The following is a 14,580-nucleotide window of genomic DNA, read 5'->3' on the forward strand; positions in this document are numbered from 1 at the left end:
CTTTCATTTATTGGGATGACTAAACTTCACCTATAGCTGACCTGCGTGAAGGTTTTCCTTAGAAATTTTTACCGTTTTATGTGTTTATGCGGATTTTGCCGCCTTCCACATGCAACGACTTACTTCTTCCCATATTTATGCGGTGAATACCGGCATATCAGCGTGGGAAGTTCATAAGTATAAAGGTAAGGCTATCAACACAATGTGAAAGGAGAATCATTTCCATTAGAAGTGGCTCTAGGCCTTTTCTTTACAAGTTTGGAATTGATCTACATGTAACATTTGAGTAATTGAGCTCCGTTCCATGTTCTTGGGATAGGAGTGCCATCGAGCCTTTCGAGCCGGTATGCGCCTTTTCCCAAAACTTCTTTGATAATGTATGGTCCTTCCCAGACCGGTGCCAGTTTTCCCGGGCGCTCTTGGTTTGAAGCCTCGTTGTTACGCAATATGTAGTCTCCTACATTGAAGTTGCAGAGTTTTACCCACGTGTTGTAGTACTTCTGCATTTGTCGCTTGTAGTTTTCTTCACGCGCTGCGGCTAAGTCTCTGCGCTCCTCGGTTAGCATAAGGTCTAACCGTCTTTCCGCATCATTGTCTTCTGGCTGAATCAAGACCCTTGGTGAGGGTAAACCAATTTCGACTGGGACCATGGCTTCAGTGCCATAAGTGAGGCTGAACGGGGTTTCTCCCGTACTGGCCTTTTTCAGCGTTCTGTTTGCCCAAATGACGTGTGGAACTTCGTCTACCCAGCCGGATCTGTGTTCCAGGAGTCTTTTCTTTATGCCTTCGACGATGCTTTTATTTGCTTTTTCCACCTCACCGTTACCTTGCGGGTGTGCCACTGAGGTAAAGGTGTGGGTGATTTGAAGTTCTTCTAACCACTTTTGTAGCTTCTTGTCAGCCAAGTTGGTGCCGTTATCACTCACCAAAGTCTGTGGAAGTCCAAAACGACAAATAATAAATTCCCAAATAAATTTTTTAATATGTTTTGCGGTTGTTTGGGCTAAGGGTTTTGCTTCTATCCACTTGGTGAAGTAGTCGATGGCTACCACTAGGAACTGAACGTTTCCTGCTGCAGTAGGAAATGGGCCTGTCACATCGATGGCCCACTTCTGAAATGGCCATGAAGAGGTGACTGGAACAAGTTCATTCTTCGGGCGATGCGTGTTGGGTGCGTAGAGCTGGCAAGACCTACACTTTCTGATGTATGCCAGTGCATCCATATGCATCCCCGGCCAAAAGTATCCCGCATTGTTTAGCTTAGCTACAACAGCGCGTGGACTGCGTGTACTCCACAGATGCCTTCGTGTACTTCCGTTAGGAGGTAGTCAGCATCTTGGTTGTCCACGCATCTTAAGAGTGGGCCAAGAAAGTTACGTCTGTAAAGGATGTCATCAATGAGTTGGTAGTTTAATGCTTTACAACGTATTTTTCTTGCCTGTGTTTTTGACTCTGGTAGTATACCCGCTGCAAGGTAATTTATTATTGGTGTCATCCACGTTTCTGTACCGGTTTGGATGACACAAATTTCCTTGTGCGGGACTGATGGTGCTTCAAGGAGTTCAATGCGGATGTCCTTTCCCAAATGGGTGAAGGCTAATGATGCAAGCTTGCTTAACGCATCCGCATATTTGTTTTCGCTACGCTTGACGTGTATGACTTTACAATCATTAAAATCGCGCATAAGGGTTTTTGCTTGTGCGAAGTACAGGGCCATTGTGTCGTTCACGGCCGTGTACGTTCCGTTTATCTGATTGGCTACTAACATGGAATCTACGTGGGCTTCCAAGTTTTTCACTCCCATTTTACGCGCAATTCTCAGCCCTGCCAAGAATGCTTCGTACTCGGCTTCGTTATTCGTACTTGGAAAGTCCAGTCGAATAGCGTAAGTGTATTCTTGGCCTGCTGGGTTGGTTAATTTCAACCCTGCGCCTGAACCCTCGTTGCTGGCTGCTCCATCAGTGTAGAGTCGCCAGACATCATTGATGTCCTGTGCTGGGGAGGGTTGAGCCTCCTGCTGGCACTCTTTCTCCCGCGAAGTGGGGACTTCTGCAATAAAGTCGGCCAGGACCTGGCCTTTCATAGCTGGTCTTGGCTTGTACTTTATCGCATATTCCCCCAACTCAATTGCCCATTTGGCTAGACGTCCCGATAATTCGGGTTTGCCTAGAACGTTTGCGAGTTTGAAGTTGGTGAGAATGGTGATTGGGTGACCCTGGAAATATCGTCTCAGTCTGCGTGAAGCTTGTACAAGTGCTAAGACTAATTTTTCCAAGGTGGAGTACCGGGTTTCTACGTCTGTTAGGACACGGCTAACATAGTAAATAGGCATCTGGATACCTTTCCACTCTACCAGCAGGACTGCCCCGGTTGCTCTATCTGTGGCAGAAAGGTATATGATTAATTCCTCCCCGCTTCTGGTGCTATGAGCGTTGGGAGTTCGATCAAGCGTAACCGAATTTCCTGAAAAGCTGCTTCCGCTTCTGGTGTCCAGCGGAAGTGCGTTTTCTTTAAACAGTTTCTCAATGTTGACACGAATGGGAACGACATATCCGCATGGTTTGACAAAAAACGGTTAAGTGCGACTAGGCGTCCATTCAGTGTCTGAGCTTGCTTGATGGTAGTAGGTGATTCCATTTTCATAATGGCTTCGACCTTTTCAGGGTTCTCTCTGAAGCCATCTTTAGTAACAATGACTCCCAAGAACTTCCCTTCTTCCATTCCAAAGGAACACTTGCTCGGGTTGAGCTTCATGTTTATCTTTCTGAGCGTGTTGAAAGTTTCTTCGATGTCTTTCAACATCGCTTCTGGCTCAGGGCTTTTGATGACCAAATCATCCATGTAGACTTCCAAGTTTCTCCCAATTTGGGCATGAAACTCTTTGTCCATCAGGCGTTGGTATGTGGACCCTGCATTCTTAAGTCCGAATGGCATCATTTGATAACAAAATGTGCCATCGGGCGTCCGAAATGCGGTTTTGTCCTGATCATCTACAGCCATGTGGATTTGATGGTACCCCTTATATGCGTCAAGGAAGCATTTAAGGCGAAACGGTGCTAATGAATCCACTTTGAGGTCAATTTCGGGTAACGGGTAACAATCTTTGGGGCATGCTTTGTTTAAATCTTTGAAATCGATACACATGCGCCATTGTTTGTTAGCCTTCGGTACCATAACGGGATTTGCAACCCATGTTTGATATCTACTAACGCGTACGATGTCCGCGTCAAGGAGTTCCTTGACTTGGGTTCTACATGCGTTAGCCTGTTCCGCCCACATTACTCTGCTTTTGTATGACTGGCGTAAAAGCCGGGTCACACTTGAGCTTATGTTCTGCTTTACTTCGAGGTACACCAGTCATGTCAGCTGGTGTCCACGCGAAGATGTCAGCGTTTCTCTGTAGTAAGCGTTTGAGTAAGGTGCGCGTAGGATCAGCGATTGTTGGGCCAATTGTAACAGCCTGGTCAGGGTATTTGCCATTGAGGGCCCATTTTTCTGGTTCGGTGATGGTTGGTTTAGCCATCTTTGGTTTGGTTTTAGATGAGACGGATGCGATGCATACCTGGGGGATACCGGTGATCATCGCTACACCTTCAGCAGTTGGCCATCCCATCATGCCGTGGACTGAAGATACCACGCGTTGAATCTTGCCATCCCGTCTCTCCCGAAGAGAATGTCGTATGTGTGATGTGGCTTCCTCATTACGACGAAGTCCACGTCTTCTGTGCGGGAGTATTTCCCGTCCGTGAGAATGACGGGGAAAGATAGGATACCCAGGGGGGTGTTTGTGCTGCCGTCGAACCCTTCCATTGAGGCGTAAACCGTTTCCAGACGTTCTTTGTCTTCGTCGTCTAGCTTGTCGAAGAACTGCCTGTACATAACCGTTGACGAGGCGCCGTTGTCAGCAAGAGTGCGGGAAGTTATGTAATGCCCCAGCTGGCTTTTGATGACGATAGGGCCTTCCTTGCTGGGTCCTCCTGGCACTCGCGGGAAGCGCACCTCAGCTTCCTTCCATTCGCATGGTTCTGTCGTTCGTCTTTTTCTTCCTCTGATGTTGCCATGAACCATGTGGATGCTGATGTCAACGGGCTTTCGTCCATTGCCTTTATACCGGTTATCATTCCTTCCTCCATTCTTGATTGATGCCACAAGGTGTGCAAGTCTTCCATCCTTGACGAATGTTTCAACAATATCCTTCAAGGATGTACACTCCTCTGTATTGTGACCCTTTGTCCCGTGGAAGTCACAGAATTTGCTCTGATCCGCATTAGGTCGTTGCCGGATCATTGGAGCTTTTGGCCATGGGAGTTTTTCGGTGGCAAATATCTCCGTGACGCTTTTGGTGAGTGGCGTCCACCGGTGTTTTCGGCTTGAAGGGTGCGTGTTATCCCTTCCGCCAACAAGAGGGCGAGAGCTGGATGAGGTGTCAAAGTTTACCCTTGACTGCCAAATACCTAGCTTCCTCTTTTTGTTCTGCCGGGCGATCCGAACATTGTTTTCTCTGGTCCTTTGCGTGTAGAGATGTGCACTCTGGGGAAGGTCCCTACCCAGTTGCTTCTCCGTCTCGGCAAAGCGCTTGGCCGCCGTCATGATGGCATCCCATGTGGATGGCATGCCGTCTTTACCCGTCAACGTGCGGATAAGCTCTGGGTATTCGGCACCCTGGATGAAAGCGGCGCGAACAAGATCTTCACTTATGTCGCCCAGACTCAGCTTTTTGGAGTTGAAGCGAGTGATGAAGTCTAGTAAAGATTCATCTTCCTCTCTCACGCAGTTAAGGATCGTCCTCTGCTCTTCAGTATATTTCCTCTGTTGACTGAAGTGTTGGCTGAACTTTTGTTGAAAGTCCGCCCAATCATAGATGTGGTGGACCGGTAAACGATCAAACCACGCCCTGGCCGCTCCAACCAGCGTCATTTGGAACATATAACACCACGTGGGTTCCGTCCAGTTACTGACGGTTGCCCCCGCTATGAATCTGTTCAAGTGATCGTCTGGGTCGGATAGACCATCATAAGTGCCGATGTTGGACATCTGTTTGGCACTTCTCGGGGCGATTGCTTCCGCAATGTCCCTTGCAAACTTGGACTTTCCCGCATTTGCGGCCGTTGGTCCAAAGGTTTTTGAGAAGTCACGTGGGTTTCCTCCCGTGTTCCTTGGTTTGAAGGTTTCTCCAAAATTCCTTCTTAGTTGGAAGTCCGTTTCCTTACGCTTCCCTTTCGCCCTGTGGCGAGGGTTTGCGTCGGTGTCGGATTCCTCCCGATCATCGTCCGAGTCCTCGCACTCACTGTTCATGTTGAGCTGTTGTCGAGTATTTCCGAATTCGTCAGCCCGTTGGAGTGAACGCAAGCGTTCATCCAACTCAGCTTGGAACTCTTTCTGACGTGCTTCGGCCCACGCCTTAACTTGATCGAGTGTTTGGCGAGGGAGCCTCGCCTGTTTCTCCAACTGGGCATCAGTGAACCCCAGTGAAATATTGTTTACTGCACTTGCCCCGGCTTGGGTAACCGGGGTAGTGTTCGTAAAATTTGTATAACCGCCGGTGTTCCCCCCAGTAGCTGGGGTTGTGGTTACCGGGGTTTCCTGGTCACTTACTGGCCTTGGGACCGGAGTAACGTTAACCATTTCTTCAGAAATTTTGAAAAAACTGAGAATTAGTTCTAGCTTTTATGCACGGATGGCGCCAATGAAGAAACACTAATCGACCCCGGGCAGATTACGGATAATCTGGGGGTTAAGTAATGTTTCCCACGAGGGTTAGGTCCGGCAAAGAAGGATGTTCTTCAGATGACCTGCAAAACAGACACCGTGAGCTCGTCACTGAGAAGGAGGGGTTCCTCCTTGTGACCACCCTCCGGCGTGAGAATCAGACTAGATTACTCTGAATATAGTGTATATTGAGAGAAATAGCTAGTGAAGGTAAAATACCAGATCCTCCTACCATTCCAAGGTGTTGGAGTATTTATAGCCGAAGGTAGGTTTCCAAGCAGATACAGCCAGCTGTATAATATTCCTGTTCTACCAACTACGGGCCACGCACGTGCCATGCTGGTTGGTGGGTAGGCAGCGGCTGATAGTGACCAGGCCGGCTGTGTACTATTCCTTTTCCACCAACTGCAGGCTATGTGCGTGCCACGACAAGGGTTGGTGAGTAGGCAGCGGCTAATAGTGACAAACAGTACTAGAGCATGCTCCTCGTACTGTTTGTCGGTGAGCTGTCACCCTGTGATTGGTTCATGGGCTGCTTTGGTCAGATCTTGTCTATTTTGTCCATACCTTGGCAGGTATAGTACAAAAGATCTTCCAGAAGCATACGGACTGGCTCATTTGGGCGGGAGTATTCCCGCCTTGCTCATTCCTTCAGGTAACACTGAATTATTGAGTTAGTGCCTTGTGCGTGTAGCCTTGCTATTAGTGCGGGTAGCATTCCCTGATGGCTTGTATCCGCAGCTGCGGGGACAGGCGGGGTACTTCACCATTGGGAGGCTTTCCCTGCGGTAACAGCTGGCGTACTGTGCGTAAGGTCTTCTCTGAGCATGGTGGGTCCTGCGGAACCAGTTGGTCCTTGCGCAGACGTCCCTCTTCAAGGTGAGTCTTGCGGGTCCAACTGGGCTCTGCTGGGACCTACCTCTTCATGAATGTAATAAACATTTCTTTCATATATCTAGAGAGATGAAGCCTTTTTGTAGTGGAGCAATCACTACAACAACATTAATCTCCGGTTGTTATATGAGGTACAAGCATTGATATGGTCGTATGGGACAATCGATTGTCTTACACGCTTGATATAGATGGACATGGATTACTCTAGTGGGGCCCGATGCATGATTTTTAGCTATCGTATTGGATGAAGAATAAGGGCGTGAAAGAACAAATGAATATACCAAAACAATAACGAGATTTGAGATTAGGGAGAGAATGTATGATATGAAAATTTTATTGTATTCTCTCCAATGATTCAATACAATGGACACTTATTTATACTAGTTAAACACAAACTATTTACATCTTTATTAACTCACTAACGAATGAATTTAAACGCTTCGCTAATAGTGGATTACAGGTATAGCACTCAAATCCCATGCTCATCCAAGTTTTATAGTTAGTACTTTAGAGCATTTTCATTCAAGTCTCTATCTCCATATATACAATTTAACTAAAAAAACATATTTTTCTCTAAACTTAGTTTACATTTTAAAGACTTCTCACATCTCATTCTTTAATTTATCTCTATCATACTCACAGACAATTATATTATTGTCGTCTCAATTTTATGCACCCACAGACATTATATAGAATTATAGATTGATCATAGTAACCCTCTAAATATAAAGGGACACTATTGTTTTTATAAACTTTTCTTTATTATAAATATTCCAATTGAGAATGTTTTAGTTGTTTTTTTTTTAATTTTCTCTATATTTATAGAGAAAGTACATTTTAAAGACTCCAATGTGAGTGCTTTAACTCTCTCTATCTTCAGAGGGCTACGATTTACCCTTTATATGATTTTTGTGAATGTATAAAAAAGAATAAAATTATAAAATAAGTTTTTTTTAGTATGATAAAAACAAAGATGAAGAATGGGATGTAGAAGATTTTTTAAAAATATATGTAGTTAAAAAAAATGTGTTTCTAGTTAAATTTGATATATAGAGATCGAATAGGAGAACCACCAACAAAACAATAGGGGACCCCCTAATTAATAAATTAATGGAACTCTAATTTAACGTGGGAACTCTCAACTATATTCCCAGTTGCGTGTAATATGAGATGGTGTGACAGGGAACGATTAAGCAGTTAAGCACACGTGAAGGTTGTTAGTTTGCTACAACAACTTTAAAGATATACTTTATTAATATTCATAAAACTTCTTATGTAGTAACATTTATGTCTGCTTTTGTATGTTTTATTTAAGTAATGTCAAACGAGTGAAGTAACTCTAGCTCAGTATTTATCAAACTCGAACAATAACAAGCTCGACTCAAGTTCCATTAGGTTTTTCGATCCTCAAGTGCGTACAAATAGATAAACAATCATTGAAAATGATATTATTATTATTATTAGAGCATCAACAATGGCTTGATTTTTGTCATTTCTAGCCATTCAAAACATCGTATATCGGTTTTTATTGCTTTTGATGACAGTTTTAGCATCTAGTTATTGGCTAAAAACCACCAAAAACGAGTTAATGGTGAACCAATGTACCTATAATATATACAATAAATGGAGAACCATGCATAGCACTAAATAGGGAGCCACCGAATACACCAGCTACGCCTAGCATGTGAAATGGGTGCAGGGAATTATTGATAAAACGAGCGGTTAATAAAAACATGATGTGATAATATATTAAGATTTTCTTAATCAGTAGGTTTTGAGTTATTTAAAAATGAGTGTTTTAATTGTATGGCAAATGACTATACACCATTTTAACTTTTAAAGGTTTTTAAACCTCCTTGTGGTGGATGATCTTATGATCTTATTGTTGTTAACCTTAAACCCTAAATGAATATAATTCCTACATATTTGAAAAAGGTTTTGTTTTGTTTTTTTTGTTTTAAAAAAAAGAAAACTTCCAACATAAATATTCACGCTTTTCAAGCCGAGCCCAAGCGAGCATCAAGAAAGCTCGTCGAGCTAGCTATCGAGCCTAACCAAAACCAAACAAACATGAATATATGAATCTCTCTTAGCTAGCTATAACTGATTAGCCACTTTACTCTTGTATCCACCTCAACTATTCAAGAATCAACACTTCATGGGTGTATAAATGCATCTATCTGAACTATACCCATACCCTTACCCTGACCGTTAAAAATCTAACCAAATATGAAAACAACATTCATTTGCATCTATCATGCTGATACCCCTGTAGCTTCCTCCGGTATCAAAAACAGGAAACCGACTGGCAAAAATGTGCAGATGACTTGAATAGCTATCCCGACACTAAGATTGTCAAATGAACCTGAAGATATGTTTAAAACCGAAGCCAAACCCGCACCAAGGAACCCGCTGATTGTGACCCCGAGGTTGTTTATGGACATGAAGAGGGCGAATAAAGTCCCTTCTATGCCAGGTGGGCATAGATGGCCTGATAATATAAGGAAAGGCATGAACCTGCAAGTCAATGAGAAAGTTGGTCAACGAAGTTATAGTTTGACTTTAAAAAGGCCAAATACATAGTTTTCTTGTTTGAAAGAGATTAGAATTTATGACAATTTTAGATACCTTTTTTTTCATGACTAGTTTTGACCCAAACCCAGTATGGCACCAGGACCCGAACCAACTTGATTCTTTTTTAAAACAAAACCCATTTTGACCCGAAGCCATATTGACACTGAATTAGGGATGAGCCCGATACTGGGACCGACAATCCCCAGAAATGGATACCGGCACCGGCACCGAAAATTACTGAAGGCAAAAATTCGGAAAAATACCACTACCGTACCAATCCCAAAACCTCAAAATGTTGATGCCGACAGTACCCGATTCGGTACTGGTACTATTTGCTCATCCCTAACTTGAAACCGAACCTAGTTTGACCTGAACCCAAGTGACACTTCTTTTGAACAACCCGTTTTGAGTTTTGACCCAAACCCAGGAGTTTTGACCCAAACCCAGTCTAACACTTGAACCTGAACCACTTTGATACTTTTTTAAAACAACTCATTTTGACCAGAACCCAGTTTGACATTGGACCCAAACCAAATTGATATTACTTAAACGATCTATTTTGACCCAAACCAAATTGATGTTACTTAAACGATCTTATTACTTAGCATGAGCTGTTTTGACCTGAACCCAATCTGACACTTGGACAAGAACTAACTGGATATATCTGACAGCCCATTTTGACACGAATCCAGTCTAACACTTGGACCCAAGCCTAGTTTGACACGAACTAAATCGATACTTTTTCAAAACAACATGAGCCCAGGTTCACACTCCTTGACCCAACCCATTTGAATCGAAACCACTTTGATCCGAACCCCTTTTGATCCAACCCAACCTGCCTGTTAGTCAGGCAAAGTGGCAACAAACCATCCACTAGTTAAACTACAAGAGAACACTAAAATGTAAGTGTGTGCGCATGTAAATGCTTAATTATCCATCTTTAACAGCAAAATCGTTCAAAGAAACAACCTAGATGCAAACATATAAAGAAACACTTACTTGAACTGATTGATTGCATCTGAGATAGCAGATCCAAACAACATCATTGTCTTATCTGACACACCTAGTGAAACATTCATTCTGGTAACCAGAACTATATCCAGAAGAGTTATCAAAGCCAGAGTAACATGTGCAAACCTGCATACATATAATTCCAATATTGAGACCAATAACCAAAAGCAGCAGCTTATTAAGCGTTCAAATGTGATTTTCAACAAAAACTTACATGAGAATTCTTCTTAATTTCATTCTCTTTAAAAACCGATTGTAAATAAAAGTTCCAATCATGAGTCCTATCCATCCAATAACACGTGTAGTCCCCAGAAACGACGCTTCCAAGTTTAAGACTTCTGTCTGGTAGTAAAACATGACGGTTGATAGGTTTGGCATCGTTACCTGTGCTAGGAAAAACCAAGCCATTGGTCTGGTCTCCAGATCAAATCAAATTAAAAGTCAAGACTAACAAAATAAATATCTTTTCATGATTTTAGAAATTGTGTTTTAGACGGTTATATTCAAGCATTATATAATTCATTGCCTACTTCCTCCAGCCAATGAAAAGTGCAATAACTTCTTTTTCTTGTTCGAGTTTTTGATTTAAGTGACCTATTTGCACAATGTGCGTTACTGATGGTTACATTTAACAAAAACAATACTATTACAAAATAATCAATGTAAATTAATAAAACAAATTAGGAGGTTTATGCATTAAAAATAGACTTTGCATGTGTACATGTTCCCCTTTAGCTAAATCTTTGATTAGACAAGTTTGATATCAACCATCACGAATATCGAACAATTCATTAGTAAGCAGGTCGAAATTGTCACTTCTAACTTTGGTCCACAAGATCATTATGTTTTTTTCTATAATAGATTTTCGTATCTGGCGGATTTATTTGAGATCCACATAACCAAAGCAGGCCAGTAGGCCCTTAGATTTTTATTGAATGGTAAGGATTTAAGTAATCACATACATATGAGCACACCATAATTCTATGTGATTAATCAATCTTGATTCACTTCTTTTAATCCAAAGGCCTAAAGTCTGATACGTGACAAACGATCAAACACTATTATTAAACTACAGTCTACAGGCTTAGTGACACTATTACTAAACTACAGGTTTGGTGACATTTTGCATTTATATTAGTACAGTAGGAATGAAAGCTAATTGTACATAAAGTTGACCATTCCGTACCTGAAAATAATTGGCTGTCGAAGAGCCTTAAACAAAGTAAAACCAGCGGTTTTTAACGACTGAAGCAATTGTGATGATAAAGAAACATCTTTTTCGGGCATCTGACCGTTGATTCTATTAATGCTTCTCTTCTTTTTCTGTTTAGAGCTCTTGTTTCTCCTCAAAGATTTGGTTTTATGCACGCGAACCAAAGATTCATCTTCATCTGATATAGTTCCATCTATTCCATTGGTATCATTAGATGTGGAAAGCTTTACTTTAGGCTCACAGCTTTCAGGACTTTCGTTCACAAAAACACATGAAAGTAGTTGTACAGCTGGCAACACAGCAAATACCAGAAATATGTTTTCCATCTGAAAGTTACTTAATGCATATCCTCCTAATAAACTCCCACAGATTCCACCAAGAGCCATTGCCATCCATGAAACTGATTGCAGGTCACCAGCAAACTTAGCCCTGACCACACGTTAATTAACAATAAAATGAAAAACAAATACTTTCACTAACGGGCCAAATGAGTGACATAAAAAACTTAGTTAAAAAGGAAACAGGTAAGATTAATTAGTAATCATATTTAAGAATCTAAATTGTTTTATTATTGATTCTGGACAAAAAGAATTCATGTCAATTGTGAAGTTCAAAATCGGTCCTTTTGACCTCAGTGTCATTAATATATATCTTTCTCGGGATAAAAAGAATATTATATATCTTAGAAAGAAGAAAAAGAAATACAAAAACAAAACAAGAGGAACGAGAAACGGACTGGTAGACATACTTTTCAAGTCTTGCAGCTTCAGCAATCATTGCATCAATGACAACATCCGCCATTGCAGATCCAAGATTCTGTAACAATAAGAAGATCATAAGTTGATCTCTTGAGTTTCTTATGTTTTCTTGCAGACCAATAATCACCCATGAAAAGAGTGAGAGAAGAGTTGCAATGACTAAATAAGGAATCCGTTTCTTTCCTTTTATTGGAATACAATCTGACAAAATTCTGCATCCACAAATGCACACATGTAAACATATTATTGATACACAAGCAAACTGATTTACAAAATGCGTCTATATGCCATACAGAGAGGTTTTATAACCATCTCTTGGTTATATTTGGTGCTTCTTGATGATGGTTAAAGCTATATTTAGTACATATATTTCGGGAAAAAAAAAGCTAGAAACCTAGATCAATACCCGTATATTGGTTTTATGCTCCATGGAAAAAATGCTACTGAAGTCACGAACTGAGAAGCTGAAGGCGACAGCTTTAGTTTGTCTTTAAGCTGATACGAAACCGCTGTCCAGACAAATGATCTAAAACCCTACAGAAATATATATGTAACAAAAATTTTCACTGATTAGTAACAAGAAAACAAAATGGTACTGATAATGGGAGAGATATCACAAGCATAGTAATATACAACCAAAATGTGGCAAGAAAGTGTTTATAAACGTTCTAACGTAGAAACTTAGAAACAGTATACAACTTGGCCTCTTTTTTCCATGAAAAGGAAAAGAAAGAACAGCGATTTATGGAGGATATAATCATTGCAACTACAAGGGAGAATCTACCAACTGAGAAAAAGCGGAAAATAACAATTGTGCTTATTGGTGCAATAAATAGCATGGAATTGACCCCTTCTCTCCACATATTTGACTACTTACACGTTTGCATGAGTTTTCTTTTCAAAAGATTAATCGACAGTTGACAGTGATCGTTAAGTAAATCAGTTTTTTACTTTAAATATCAGAATAGGTATGAACTTGTATACAAAATCCAAAACTTAAAACTTATCTACAAGTAATATTTAGTACAAGTTCCATGCCCTCATCAATTTTTTTTCCTTATTTGTATGCTTCATCTTTCCTAAAAAAGAGTCCAAATCATCACTAAAAGACCTCAAAGACGAACTCACCGTCACACAAATACAAACTAATAGCTATTTATCATATAATCTAACAGAATGGCAGCTTAGGACATGAATAATTTCTTAACGTCCAACTATAAAGTTGGAAACTTCCTGGAAAACAAGTTGCAGTAATTTTCACCGAATATTCGAAACTGAAAAGTACAAGACAGTCATCATTTCTAACGCATAAATTGTTCAAAATCTTCATAACTCAACGCACATTGTGACACAAGAAAACAATAACTTATTTAACGGCCTAATTACCGCTAATAAAAAATCCCGATTTCTTATTATTAGAATCCAATTCCAACTAATCAGATTTAAAATCTCATAACCAAAACCTATCCCCTGCTTCAACAATCATATTTCAAAATCCAAAATCCAAACTGATTAACTGTCTTCACTACAGATCATACACATTCTCACTCAAACCCTAAAATTCAGATCATAATCCAGTAATCAACATAAACACATCAATTGAGACACGTATAAATAAATAATATAACATACAAGTTCTGAATCTGAAACAAACAACCGAAATAGGTATTCGCCGCATAACAATCGGAATGAAGATTGAGAACAAGTAAATGATGAAACCTGAGTGAAATAAATCAAGCAGACGAGCCAGATGAATGAAGCACCGAAAGCGAATCGGAGTTGTTTGAGCCATCCGATCATTTTGATTTGATAATTTATAATTCGAGTATTATTAGGGTTCGGCGTAAATCTCGAATAATAATAATTTTAGGGGAAAATGGGAACAAAGAAGAAGAATTGAAGAAGGGAACCGTCGTTTACTTCAGTTTTTTCTTCAAACGATTTTCTTTCTCATTGCTCCTTTCACGTCTACGTTTATTACATATAATATAATAAAATCAAGGACAAATACGGTAACAAACCAATATGCATTCTGTTTTTTCGCACAAAAGTCCTTCAATAATTTTTTGCACGTGAAAGTCTCTGCAGATGTTAAATTTGAACAAAGAAGTGACGTAACTTTAAAAACAACATGAAATTGATTTTTTTGAAGCTTTACATGTTTTTTCCTTAGGCTTTATACTACGTGAGTAGGACTTGTTCCTTATATAATGGATTCTTGAGTAGATATAGCCAAAAAAACATTTTTCTGTTCACAAATACTTTTTAATTAACCACGATTAAAAATGTACAAGACAAACTAAACAATCTTATTATATGTTTTTACGTTCAAATTTGTTTAAATTATTTAGTACTATTTCAGCTAACTAATAGTAAGTATGTTTGTTTAAATTTATCACATATTCATCTTTGACATGGTTA

At 40.4% G+C, this 14,580-nt stretch overlaps 1 protein-coding gene across 1 annotated transcript; it reads right to left on the minus strand.

The window, feature by feature from the left end:
• Nucleotides 1–8,852: 8,852 nt before the first annotated feature.
• LOC143541374 (putative folate-biopterin transporter 4) lies at nt 8,853–14,103 on the minus strand. The gene is made up of 7 exons (XM_077034212.1): nt 13,879–14,103; nt 12,566–12,693; nt 12,150–12,371; nt 11,375–11,830; nt 10,403–10,600; nt 10,177–10,314; nt 8,853–9,120 (listed from the first exon to the last, which is right to left on the minus strand). The coding sequence occupies exons 1-7, from the start codon at nt 13,957–13,959 to the stop codon at nt 8,859–8,861; spliced, it is 1,485 nt and encodes a 494-aa protein (XP_076890327.1). The 5' UTR covers nt 13,960–14,103; the 3' UTR covers nt 8,853–8,858.
• Nucleotides 14,104–14,580: the final 477 nt, after the last annotated feature.

Source organism: Bidens hawaiensis, unplaced genomic scaffold (genome assembly GCF_021521415.1).
Source record: "Bidens hawaiensis isolate Kalapana, Puna unplaced genomic scaffold, B.hawaiensis_p1.1 tig00012557_1, whole genome shotgun sequence".
Classification (NCBI taxonomy): Eukaryota; Viridiplantae; Streptophyta; class Magnoliopsida; order Asterales; family Asteraceae; genus Bidens; species Bidens hawaiensis.

Bases quoted from the DNA above. Each gene is read 5' to 3' on its own strand.
- LOC143541374 (XM_077034212.1), bottom strand. From the start codon at position 13,959: ATGATCGGATGGCTCAAACAACTCCGATTCGCTTTCGGTGCTTCATTC. The intron at 11,831-12,149 runs GTATGTCTACCA...ACGTGTGGTCAG, and splicing joins GAAGCTGCAAGACTTGAAAA to GGCTAAGTTTGCTGGTGACC. The intron at 10,601-11,374 runs GTACGGAATGGT...TCTGGAGACCAG, and splicing joins CGACAGCCAATTATTTTCAG to ACCAATGGCTTGGTTTTTCC.